General features: G+C 41.4%; 1 protein-coding gene across 1 annotated transcript in view; it reads right to left on the bottom strand.

The window, feature by feature from the left end:
• LOC141787780 (uncharacterized) overlaps positions 1-12,473 on the bottom strand; it is a 30,639-nt gene that overhangs the window by 13,186 nt on the left and 4,980 nt on the right. The window contains exon 2 of the mRNA XM_074666450.1: positions 8,602-8,648. Within this exon, the coding sequence (XP_074522551.1) occupies positions 8,602-8,648 (47 nt within the window). The remainder of the gene's footprint in view (positions 1-8,601; positions 8,649-12,473) is intronic.

The raw sequence follows: 12,473 nt of genomic DNA, 5'->3' as shown, positions 1-12,473 counted from the left end.
AGCTCACTAGCCACCAGGGCCGGAGCCATCCATGGGACAGCGCCCCAATCAGTGGGCCAAAAACAGCTCCCGGTGTGGCAGACCCCCAGGAGGAAACACTGGAAAACCGAGGGACTAAAATAGTAGAATGAGATAAAAGGTCTAGAAGCTAAAACTGAAGGAATAAAACAGTAGAGATTAAATAAATCTTTATCCTAACATAAACATCAAACAACATTGAAATGAAACAACATAATAGAACAGGATAAACTAATCTAATAAATAGATAAATAAATAAATAAATAAATAAATAAACAAAACAGAATTAATAATAATAGTAAAAAGTAGAGTAATAATAAAAAAGTGTAAAGATAGGGGTAAGCATAAAAAGAGGTTAATCTAGTCAGTTAAAAGCCTGATTAAAAAGATGGGTCTTGAGCCTTTTTTAAAAATATCAACATTCTCTGCGCCCCTGAGGCTCTCCGGGAGGCTATTCCACAATCGGGGACCATAATAATAGAATGCCGCCTCCCCGTGAGTTTTAGTTCTTACTTGTGGTATTGTTAAAAGGCCAGCACCGGAGGACCTCAGGGTCCGCGAGGGTTGATAGGGTAAAAGTATTTCAGATAGATAAGATGGGCCAAGACCGTTAAGACACTTAAAAACTAATAAGAGAACCTTAAAATCGATCCTGAAACGCACGGGGAGCCAATGCAGCGATTTTAAAACAGGCGTAATGTGCTCCCGCCCTCTGGTCCTCGTCAGCACTCGTGCGGCTGAGTTTTGCAATAATTGTAAATTGTGTATGTTCTTTTTGGGAAGACCAGAGAGCAGGGCATTACAATAGTCTAAACGACAGGAGATAAAAGCATGCATTAGCACCTCCGTGCTGGCCTGAGAGAGAAACGGGCGGACTCTGGCTATATTCTTAAGATGGTAGAAACCTATCTTCGTTATGTTTTTAATGTGTGGAATAAAAGTGAGCTCAGAGTCCAAAATCACGCCCAAGTTTTTTACAGATTTTGAGGATTTAAAATCCTGTAACTTAGGTAAGAGTTTCTCTCTCTGGCCTTCAGGACCAATAACTAAAACCTCTGTTTTGTCCTGGTTGAGCTGTAGGAAATTAGCTGCCATCCATGACTTGATGTCTAAAATGCAGTTAAAAAGGGCATCAATTGGCCCTGTATCATCAGGAGACACGGCAATGTACAGTTGCGTATCATCAGCATAGCTATGGAAGCTGATGCCGTGCCTCCTGATGATGTCCCCAAGGGGTAGCATGTATAGATTAAAAAGAGTTGGACCTAAAATTGACCCTTGGGGAACCCCACACTCTATCTTATGGGTTCCTGAGGAACATGTATCCATACTTACAAAGAAACTTCGATCAGTCAGGTAGGACGTGAACCAGTTAAGAACAGTACCAGAGAGGCCGACCACATTCCTCAGTCTATTTAATAAAATGTGATGGTCTACTGTATCGAAGGCGGCGGTTAGATCCAGTAGAACCAACACTGTGAGTTTGTGGTTATCTAAATTACATCTGGTGTCATTTAAAATCTTTAAAAGTGCTGTCTCTGTACTGTGGTTCATCCTAAAACCAGACTGATGAGTCTCCAGAATATGTTTTAAGTTAAGAAATTCATTTACTTGGTTAAAAACAAGTTTTTCTAAAATTTTACTTAAAAATGGTAAGTTGGATACAGGCCGGTAATTATTTAAAACATTTGGATCTAAATCATTCTTCTTCAGAAGGGGCTTCACCACCGCCGTTTTAAAGGAGGTGGGGAAGACACCAGTCTGAAGAGAGCAGTTCACCAAATATAACAGCTGTTCCTCAAAGAATCCATAGAGTGTTTTAAAAAACGGTGTGGGAATTGAATCTAAAAGGCAGGTTGTGGGCTTTACCTGGGAGAAAACTCGACCAAGTGTCCTCGCATCAACCAGGGCAAAACTCTCCAGTGTTTCCTCAGGTAAATTTGATGATCCAGGTGTTGGAAGCTGTTGGAATAAAAGACTGGATCGAATGTCGTTGATTTTTCTTCTGAAGTGGTCTGCAAAGTCCTCACAAAGGGCATAACTCGGAGTCATAGAGGATCCTTTAAAATTTTTGTTAGTTAAACGGTCAATGGTGGAGAATAAAAATTTTGAGTTATTTTTATTGTCTTGGATTAAGTTTTGGAAGTGTAAGATTCTTGCTTGTTTCAGTGCGTTATTGTAAATTTTGAGATGCTGGCGTAATATGTCATAATGGACTGTTAATTTAGATTTCCTCCATCTCCTTTCAGCACTCCTGCAATCCCTTTTGAGTTTTTTAATTTCTTCAGTTCTCCACGGGGATGTGGGTTTTGATTTAACTGTTTTAATAAAAAGTGGAGCCACTGAATCCAGTGCTGACTTCATATTTTTATTCAAGTTGTCAGTGATAAAATCGCAGGGTGCTGGTAAAATTTCTGCAGGAGTGCTCTGTAAAATCTGGATAAAATTTGCAGCCACTTCAGAAGTTAGGTAGCGTTTCCTCACTGTTCTCACAGGGGCCTCCCTCTGATTAAAACTGGTGATTGTAAAAAACACACAAAAGTGGTCAGACACAGCCAGGTCCACAACAGAGGGCGCTCCAATGGACAGACCATAAGATATAACCAGATCTAAGGTGCGCCCCCTGCTGTGGGTCGGCTGCGTGACGTGTTGCTTAAAATCAAGACAGTGTAAGAGGTTTAAAAATTCTCTTGAGATTAAGTCCGAGGAGATGTCCACGTGCAGATTAAAATCACCAGTTATTAAAATTCTGTTAAAAGTGGTATGAATGATTGATAAAAACTCTGAAAATTCACTAATAAAAGAGGTGGAGTACTGGGGTGGTCGGTAGACTGTTATACAGAGGATAGGTGGGCTGCTAAAAACGAAAGCATGGTACTCAAATGATGAGTACCTATTAAAAATGATTTCTTTCGCCTGCATATCGGTCTTTGTTATTGAGGCCGTACCACCCCCTTTTCTGCACCCTCTAGTTGAAAATAAAAAGTTAAAATTTGGTGGGGAAGCCTCGGTGAGAACAACAGGTACATCAGTGCCGAGCCATGTCTCAGTAAGGAGAATACTGTCCAGGTTGTTGTCCACAATAATATCATTAACAATAAAAGATTTGTTTAAAAGGGAGCGCACGTTCAGCACAGCCATTTTAACATCTAAGCTGAAGGTGCGCTCAACGCATTTTTCCAGCTGAACATTAAAAGCACATTGTGGTCTAAAAACAGTCCTCCTCTGTCTCTTTTGTCTATGTGAGATAATTGTTTTTATTGTGCTTATACTGTCCTGTGCCACTGAGGTCACTGAGGGAGGGGCGTGTATGGTGTACCTATGGGGTGGTGAAGGTGAGTGTGAGTGAGGTGGAGAGCGCCTGTGTGTAGTGAGTCAGGAGGTGGTGGTGCAGGACCGGACAGTCAGGTCAATGTTGACTGCTAAAAGCCTCGACCCCTCCTGGTTTGGGTGCAGGCCGTCTGATTTAAAAAGGTGGGGTCTGTTTAAAAAAGCGATAAAATTATCCACAAAAGGAATACTTTTACTCAGGCAGTATCCCTTAAGCCACAAGTGCAGCTGGCGAAGGCGACTGGTGGTGACGTCACCATAGCGCGGCGGGGGAAGCAGGCCAGAGATGACCAGTTGCTTCCCCGTGTCCAGCAGGCAGTCGACCATGGACGTGAAATCCCGCTTGAGGGTCTCGGATTGCTGGTCTCTGAGGTCGTTAATCCCAGCCTCCAGAACCAGCGTAGAGGCCGCGCTGTGCTGAGCACACAGCTGGAGGGCGGAGGACTCGACCTCCTTGACGCGGGCTCCAGGGTGGCAGAAGGTCCGGCCGCTGTGCACCCTCACGTGCCGGACCATCGAGGTCCCGACAACCAGCACGGAGGGGGCTGCCTGGAGGTGCGTCGCTGGCGGGATGGGACCCGGGGTTGGCAACGTCGGCCCGCGGTTGAACCCGGCCGAGATGGAGTGTCAGACCTCTTTGGTGAAGGACGATCGGTCCTGTCGTCCAGGGGAGGGAAATCCTTGATGCCAAGAGTCTCATATTTATTATTGACTTGAATGTTAAAGTGCGTGGATGCAGGTACAGTGGAGGAGGGGCTCCGCCTACTGGCGCCTACTCGAACCCAGCGCTCTGGAAGAGTTGTTGAGGAGCGGGCGACAGCTTTGGGCTTCGCTCCGAGCCGTGCCCAGGAGTCATTCACCGGCAGAGAAGCGCCAGCCTCGGGAAGTCGAACGACAGGCTGCGGGAAATCCTTTCCACTTGACCGCCTATTGACCGCCTCCCGTAGCAGCCTTCGGCGGTAAGAGGGAGATGATCCTCCCCGCCGTCTGCCCTGCCTCCCAGCAACGGGGACCTCAGTCGCCCCGCCGACAGCAACGGAGCCTAGAGTGGAGGACACGGCAGCAGCACGGCAGCCCTCGGTGGATGGATGAGTCGCTGATGCAGCAGGAGAGGGGGCGGCCACATCGGGAGGAGAAAAAGCCGCAGGTGATTCATTTGATGGAGCGGGGACAGTCACAGAGAAGTCGGACTGGGCACCACATGCAGGCTTCGGAGGGCAGTGAGCGGATCTGTTGAAGGAACGAGGAGAGACCGAACCGGCCACCTGGTTACCCTCACCCGGCTCCGCCGGTGCCTCCTCAAGCCGCGGTGCGTCAGCAAGGTGTAGTGGTGGAGGAGAGACCGACAGTCTCATCGTGCTGCCCCTGACCATCACCTCTGTCCAGGGCTCGCGGGGATTTGGGGTCGAGCAGGAGGAAGGACGAGGACGCGAAGAATCCCACAGCAAGGTATCCGAAATTTCGGAATGCATGGACAGGATTCTCTTTGACTGTGCGGCAGCCATGTCGATGAAGCTGGATAACATTGCGTCCTTCTGCTTCAAATCCTTGGAAAGCCTGCGGATGTCTTCTTTAAGGTTAGTTACCTCAGCTTGGGTGTGTGTCAGAACCAGGCAGCTTTTACAGGGAGCGCCCGGCATGTTGACGGCGGAGAGAGTAGCCATAGCGGCTAAAAATGCTAACAGTACACAGGTACCAACTATAGTAGTGTTTTTGCAATATCACGATGGCAAAAAGCAACGCCGAACAGTCCAATACAGTAGCGGCAGTCCACAGGAGAACAGGATTAGAAATCAGATCAGGTAAAAACGCATAAAAACAGATATAAAACGTCGACAGCAGCGGAGCCTAGTGACACGTCCGCAGCATTCCAACCCCAAAACATCACTGCTCTAGAGGAGATCTGATGGAGGAATGGGCCAAAACACCAGCTACAGTGTGCAAACCTGGAGAAGACTCAGAGGAAACGTTTGTCCTCTGTCATTGCCAACAAAGGTTATGTAGCAAAGTACGAGTTGAACTTTTCTAATTTACAAATTAACCCTTTAGAAATCCTACAATGTGATTTCCTGGATTGTTTTTCTCTCATAGCTGAACTTACAATCAGTGGCTGACTAAAGACTGTAAGAAGCTAACCAGCTTCGTGTTTCATCATCCTGAACTCTTCAGTGCTTTTCCAACCAACATGGGGTGAATCAATAATAAGCAAGCGCTCGTTTTAAAAGCTACTTTCTCACACGTTTCTGTGGACTCACAGCAGTTTTTCTCTTGGATGAGCATATTTCATTTTCATAAAGAGAGAGTCTGGATATACAACTGTGAATATTTCGCCTCTGGTGTAGGGAGAATTTTCTCCAAAAACTTGAAATGCATATTTAAACTTGAAAAGAGTAAAAGCTTGAATTTCAACCACTGAATGTAGAAATCCAGGAGGATATGTTTTGGTGCTCGTATTTCTCTCCAATGACAACAAAAACACAAACTCTGTTTTGTCAAAGCCTAAAACATGAGTCAAGATTCTCCCCGCGCTGATGTATAATCAAACGGGTGGATGAGTAAACACTTGCCGAGCAGAGCGTAGGGTCTTTTGAGTGCAGGTCCACTGGGCATGCTCGGGCCAATTTGCAGCTATTGTAGCAGACTCCCTCCTTCCAACCTTATCTCTGTCAGCTCCTGTTTGGTGGCTGCCGCCATTGTTCCCAGCTGCAAAATCCCAAGACGGCTGAGCGTGGCAACCTACAGCTCCCACATCTATTACTGCTCTGAATAATCAAGAGGGACTGACAAAATTCAAACAAAATTTACACCAGACATTGGTATTAACTCAAATAATCCACACATGAAAAGAAATCACAACGTTCAGGTCCATAAATAATGATTATGGTGAATTAAGTACGATAACACAGGAAAAAAGTATTGAACACGCTGACTGAGACTCATCTAATACTTACTGAGAAGCCTTTGTTTGCAATGACAGCTTCCAGAAGCTTCTTGTATGTTTGAACTAATGGCCCACACTGCTCAGGTGTGATTTTGGCCCATTCCTCTGCACAGATTGTCTTTAAATCTGGAATATTCTTTGGTGCCCTCTGGTGAACCCTTTTCTTTTGTTCTTTCCACAAATGTTCAGTTGGATTGAAGTCAGGTGATTGACTAGGCCGTTCTAACAGATTGATTTTCTTTTTTTCAAACCATTTGAGAGTCAACTTTGCCGTGTGCTTTGGATGGTTGTCCTGCTGGAAGGTCCAGCCACGTCTCATCTTCATCATCCTGGTGGATGGCAGCAGATTCAGATCAAGAATTTCCCCATACATGGCTCCATTCATTGCTCCGTCAGTTATATGAAGTTTGCCAACACCATGAGATGAGAAACAACCCCATGCCATGATGCTTCCACCTCCAAACTTCACTGTTGGTGTAGTGTTTTTTGGCTGATGTGCAGAGCCATTTCTCCTCCAAACATGGTCTGTAGTATGACAGCCCAAAAGTTCAGTTTTTGTCTCATCTGACCAGACAACATTCTCCCAGTATTCTACAGGCTTGTCAAGATGCTGTTTAGCAAACTTTAAACCAGCTTCAACATGCCTTTTCTTGAGGAATGGAGTCTTGTGGGCTGAGCGTCCATAGAGGCCATGGCGGTGGAGTGCATTGTCTGTTGTTTTCTCTGTAACAACTGTACCTGCTGCCTCCAAGTCTTTCTGGAGCACTTTCAGGGTGGTCCTTGGCTGGTTGAGTACTCTTCTGACTATCTTTCTGACTCCCTGGTCAGAAATCTTCAAGGAGCTCCTGTGCGTGGCCTGTTGATGGTAAGGTGGTGCTTCTTCCACTTGTGAATAATGGCCCCAACGGTGCTGACTGGAATATTCAGGTGCTTTGATATAAGTCTGTAACCAGTTCCATTCTGATGCTGAGCAACAATCAGGTTGTGAATGTCTTCAGAGAGCTCTTTGCCTTTACCCATCATGAGGTGTGTGGTATTTAACTGCCTGATGAAAAAACGGCCTTGCAAAAGTATACAGCCTTTCCAAGGTGTGTTCAATACTTTTTTCCTGTGTTATCGTACTTAATTCACCATAATCATTATTTATGGACCTGAACGTTGTGATTTCTTTTTATGTGTGGATTATTTGAGTTAATACTAATGTCTGGCAGAAATTTAGTTTGAATTGCATCTTTGGAAATAAATATGATGAGGAAAAAGTTGACGCGTTCAATACTTATTTTCCCCACTGTATCGTATCAGACTCACTAGCGGTGCTCATTTCTGCCTCTAACCAATCAAACGACGACCAACCAGTCTTGACCGTATAAACAGTAAGGATGTTTTCAGTTCAAAGTGAAATAACATTAAAAGAAAATTGGTGAGTTAATGCATCATTATTCACCCAATCACTGAGAGTGTTTATTATATATGCTGAGATGATTTCCAAATTTAATCAAATTTAAAACCACATTTAATCTTTGAACTCAAATGACTGAAGTGATAACCTTGTTTTCTGCTCAGTTAATTTGTGCCGAAAACTTAAGCACAGCTCAATAACCACTTTCCTCCTCCTGTGAATGTGTGAGGAAGAAAGTAACTTTTTAATACAGAAGAGGAGGAAAACCACTGGTAATAACAGACGATATGAATCAAGATTTTAAATCACATCAAAAGCCCTTTAGCATGAGTCTTCATCTGTCATATCAGCCACACAAATAAAAAAGTAATCAGCTTTTCCTCTCCCCTGCCACCTTTCCTCTGTAACCAAATCAATGCTATAGTCTGAAATCAGTTTGTGGTTTAAAGTGCTGCAGACGGGTGAGTCACCTGAAAATACAAAGGATGGTGACGTCACTGTGGCGTAAAAATGAGGAAAAAGATCTGTAGCTGTAAAGATGTACATTTTCCTTTATGAGCTTGAGATGAAAGTAGATGTTATAAAGAGCAAACTGTGAAGAAAAGGAGCAGAAATATGAGCTGATGGAGGTCAGGTGGTGCTATGTTCAAGGTCTGCAGTTAGCACAAGAGACAAAACATGGAGGAAATGTCGACTGTGTTGGCATCACATTTCTAAGGAGCGTAGTCTGACAGAGAAATGTTGAATAACTCTAAATATGATTGACATGCAATCAGTTGAAAATGGCTCAACTTTTGTAACAATGCCACACCTGTCAGTGTCACGTCTTTTAAAGTGGCCAGTCACAATTAAGAAGGGCAGGATTTGACATATCAACATGCCAAAAACAAAAACAGCAGCAGAGGATTCTTACCTGACTTCTTTTTTCATGTGTAGTATCTGCATGTCGTCTCCGGACGCCTTAAAGAGAATAAAAACAGTAAATCGTTAATGGACTTGTACTTGTGTTTCTCTTTTATTCTTTCTGGATGCTAAACGTGCTTTACACTGCTCGTCACATTCACCCAGCCATGGCAAAGAAAGCTACAATAATAGACCGTCAGTATAAGCAAATCTCATTCATACGAGGCTGATTCATACATAGCAGGAGCTCCATGGGGTTATGGCCGAAGATCAAATCTCAACCTTTCCATTAAGAGACAACGACTCCCTCACTGAATAAAAGCTTCACCCTTTGACTTGCAGCTCAACTGTTTGGTGTCGCCTTGTTCACATGTAGCCGGGTACTTTCAAAAAGAAAATATCTCCCCTCATTCAGTTTTAAAAATACTTTTGTCCACAAATACCCAGACAAATCGGACAATAAGTCCAGCTTAAAGCATCCCAAACTTACACATAGTGGTGATTTTCAGATGAGATACCTGTGCCAGCCAATCAGAGTGAACTACAGTCAATCAGCTGTGGCATCTGAGAACCAAAAACTCTGTTTCCAGGCTTAAACATGGACCATGAAACCAAAGTTTTCCAAATTTTCACTTTGACCAAGTTTTCAGGAAACATTGTTTTTAGTGATGTAAAACTTTTTTTCCAATAAAAATGTATTGATTTATCATTTATTTATTTGTTTGTGTATTTTTGGCTCTTAAAGCTCAAACAATTTAAAAAATAATAATAAAAAAATAATAAAAAAAAACAGAACAACAACAAAAAAAACTTTTCTTCTTGGATGAAAGGTTAAAGGGATTAAGGCACCAGAGAACCAAAAACTCTTAAACATGAAACCAGAGTTTTCCAAAATTTTAACTTTGACCAGGTTTTCCGAAAACATTGTTTTTAGTGAGGTAAAACTTTTATAAATTTAAATGTTTTTATTTATTATAAATTAAATTAAATTAAATTAAATAAAATAAAATAATTTTGGGGGCTTTAGAGCTCCAACAATTTATACAATAATTTAAAAAATCTCAAAAAAAAAAAAAAAAAAAAAAAAAAAACTTTTTGGATGGAAGGTTAAACGGGTTAAGGCATCTGAGAACCAAAAACTCTTTAACATGAACTCATGAAACCAGAGTTTTGCAGAATTAAAAAAAAAAATCTTCTTGGATGGAAGGTTTAAGGGGTTTTAACTTAAATAGATTTCATGTCTCTTTCATTAAAAAGTGAAATTTATAGGGTTAAGTCTAATTTTGCAGGAGTCACACAAAGTACAGATGGGAACCATTAAATAAATGTTGAAGTCTCTGCACTGGCCTGTTTGCAAACAGCCTGAAAGTCCTTCACTGTCGTAAATCTGAAAAGCCCTGAAGGATACAAAAACAGGTTTGAGGCATGAAACCAGTAAAAAATGTAGTATCTTGCAGTTTTATATTTTAATCATGCAAAATCAAACAAAAGGGAAAAAGTGACATGATGAGGTCTATTAATTTGATCCTCTTTCAATTCTCATTAAGTTTTTTAATTGGGCTTTATTTATTTACCAGTTTCATTATTTACTGTATATTAGCCTGAAATATTTTAGTCTGCTTATTAGAGCTGTTTTTATCAATTTCCTCATCCAGCTTTCATTTATTTTTTTCCAAACTTATCACTTTAAATATATGTATGTACTTTATCTGCTGTTTTTTTATAAGTATACGCAGGTTTATTTAAAGTTTAGTTCTTTAGCAGGGAAGAAAGGTTAGGCAGATTGTGTAGCATTGTCTCAGCTCCTATTTTTATTTGCTTCACTGTATGGCTCTATTATTAAATCACAAGGTCATTTATGAATGCAGCGAGCTGTGTCCACGCCTGTCTGTTCCTTTCCAGCGCAGTGCAGCGAGTGCTTGTTAAATCACTTTGTTGGTAATCACGTTCTAGTGTGAAGTGTGGCTGAAAGAGAAATGTACTCAGTGTTCTGGAGACAGAAACATACATGTAACATGACTGATGGAGAATCTTTCAGGGTGTAACAAAAGAAAAACAAGTTTTTCAGCTGAATGTCCCCAAATCAAACAGGAAGCAGAATTCACTGACACATGAAAGTAGGAGGGCTGACTTCCGAGCATCTTTCACCTGTTGAGCTGTAAACATGTTTGTGACACACCCGGTGTTTACGTCTCCATGGTGCGACCTGTTCCTGAGAGGAAGGAGCAGAAAGCGAGGCACAGACGTCTCCTCCTCCCCTCATCCGACTCGACAGGATTCACTTCCACCAGGTTATGACAAGCCGACAAAACATGACACACCAAAAACACAACTTGACAGGCAACAACCACTTCAAAAGACGCCACTCCTTTCAAGTCCTATGATTGCTATGCCCCACAGGTTTGAGGAAGCGATGATACCAGAGACAGGCCTCTTTAAGGTGCTGTTACATGTCAGATTTGTTGAAATAGACACGCTGTTAGAAGCTCATAAATGTACAAGGTGGGCTGAGTTTATTGTTAACACAAACTGTTTTATGAAGCAATAAAAATCATGCACTTTACGTTCAGTAAACCCACAATATCTGGTCTTGATTGTGTCCCATTGTATCTACAAGTGTTTAGTTTTTCAATTGCCATGATTATATCTGTGTAGCATGAATGTAACAGGACACTGATTCAGCCTCTGCAGAAGAACTATGCAGTTTAATTTGAGTGATTGGTTCAGCGCCTGTGTTTGAATCAACAGTGCCGTGGAAGAAATGGGCATCACTCGACTGCCACTCTGACAGAAGTAGACTCTCACTGTAATCAACCAGAACGGTGATGGGTCAAAACACTGTCTCCCTGTGAATTCACTCAGCATTCACTCTTTCACAATAGGACTTTGAGTCTCCTCAACAAAGGCAAACTGAGAAGAGGAGAAACAGCTAATCGATCGCAGATAAGAGTCCTTCACAAGGATGGGAGGCAAGTTCAGACGAGATGCATCAGCTCACATAAAAAGATCTCTTTGATACACAGGCGTATCCTTATGCAACCACTGATACATGATGTAGGCTACCCATGAAACCGAATTACATAACACATCTGACAAACCGGCCAAAAACAGATAAGATAAGATGACATAAGATAAGTCAATAAGATAAAGTGGAAGGTTATCTGAAAGTTAGAAGGGAGAATAGTTTTAGGGAAACTGTACAAAGTTCACCGACTGAGAAACTGCATATTTGGAAAGAGTTTAAAGTTTAAATGTTGTTTTTAATTTGACACAATAAAGCAGTGTGGGCTCTCACTTATTAAAAAAAAACAAAATTATTGAAACCAAATTGTAAATTAATTTAGTCAACTGACTCGCGAGTCACAGCCTTATCCAGAATCCCTGTGCACCAGACAGTTACAGAGGTTAGATACCTTCCTGCTGCTATCACTGAGCTGAAGAAGAGTGATATTTTTTTTAATTTATTTTATTTTTTGTTTTATTCATTTATTAATACTTTTTATTGTCATCATGTCTTAACATTCAGAAAAAAAAATATTTCAAATTCAATGCAAGGATGACAATATTCTACATTTTTTGTGAGTTATGTAGTGTCAGAAAAAAGTGCCCCCCAACTATGTGACAATAAATAAAATAATATATATAAATAGAAAAAAAAAAAAATATATATATATATATAGGTGTGACATGTGACAGTCAGAGATAGGTTTTTAATCTCAATGGAACCAACCAGGTTAAAGAAAGGTGAAATAATTAATTAATAACTAAATTAATAAAAATTGGAATTAATGAAATAAAATATTTTAAGGTAATAGTATAAACTAAAATAAAATGGAATGAATTTATAGAATTAATATAAAACAAATTAACAAACTTAAGCAG

The sequence above is a fragment of the Halichoeres trimaculatus genome, unplaced genomic scaffold (genome assembly GCF_033239565.1).
Source record: "Halichoeres trimaculatus isolate MK-OKI-2021-1 unplaced genomic scaffold, fHalTri1.1 fHalTri1_scaffold_3, whole genome shotgun sequence".
Lineage (NCBI taxonomy): Eukaryota > Metazoa > Chordata > Actinopteri > Labriformes > Labridae > Halichoeres > Halichoeres trimaculatus.
Note: the sequence above shows the minus strand (reverse complement) of the source record. Positions and strands in the feature narration are given on the sequence as shown.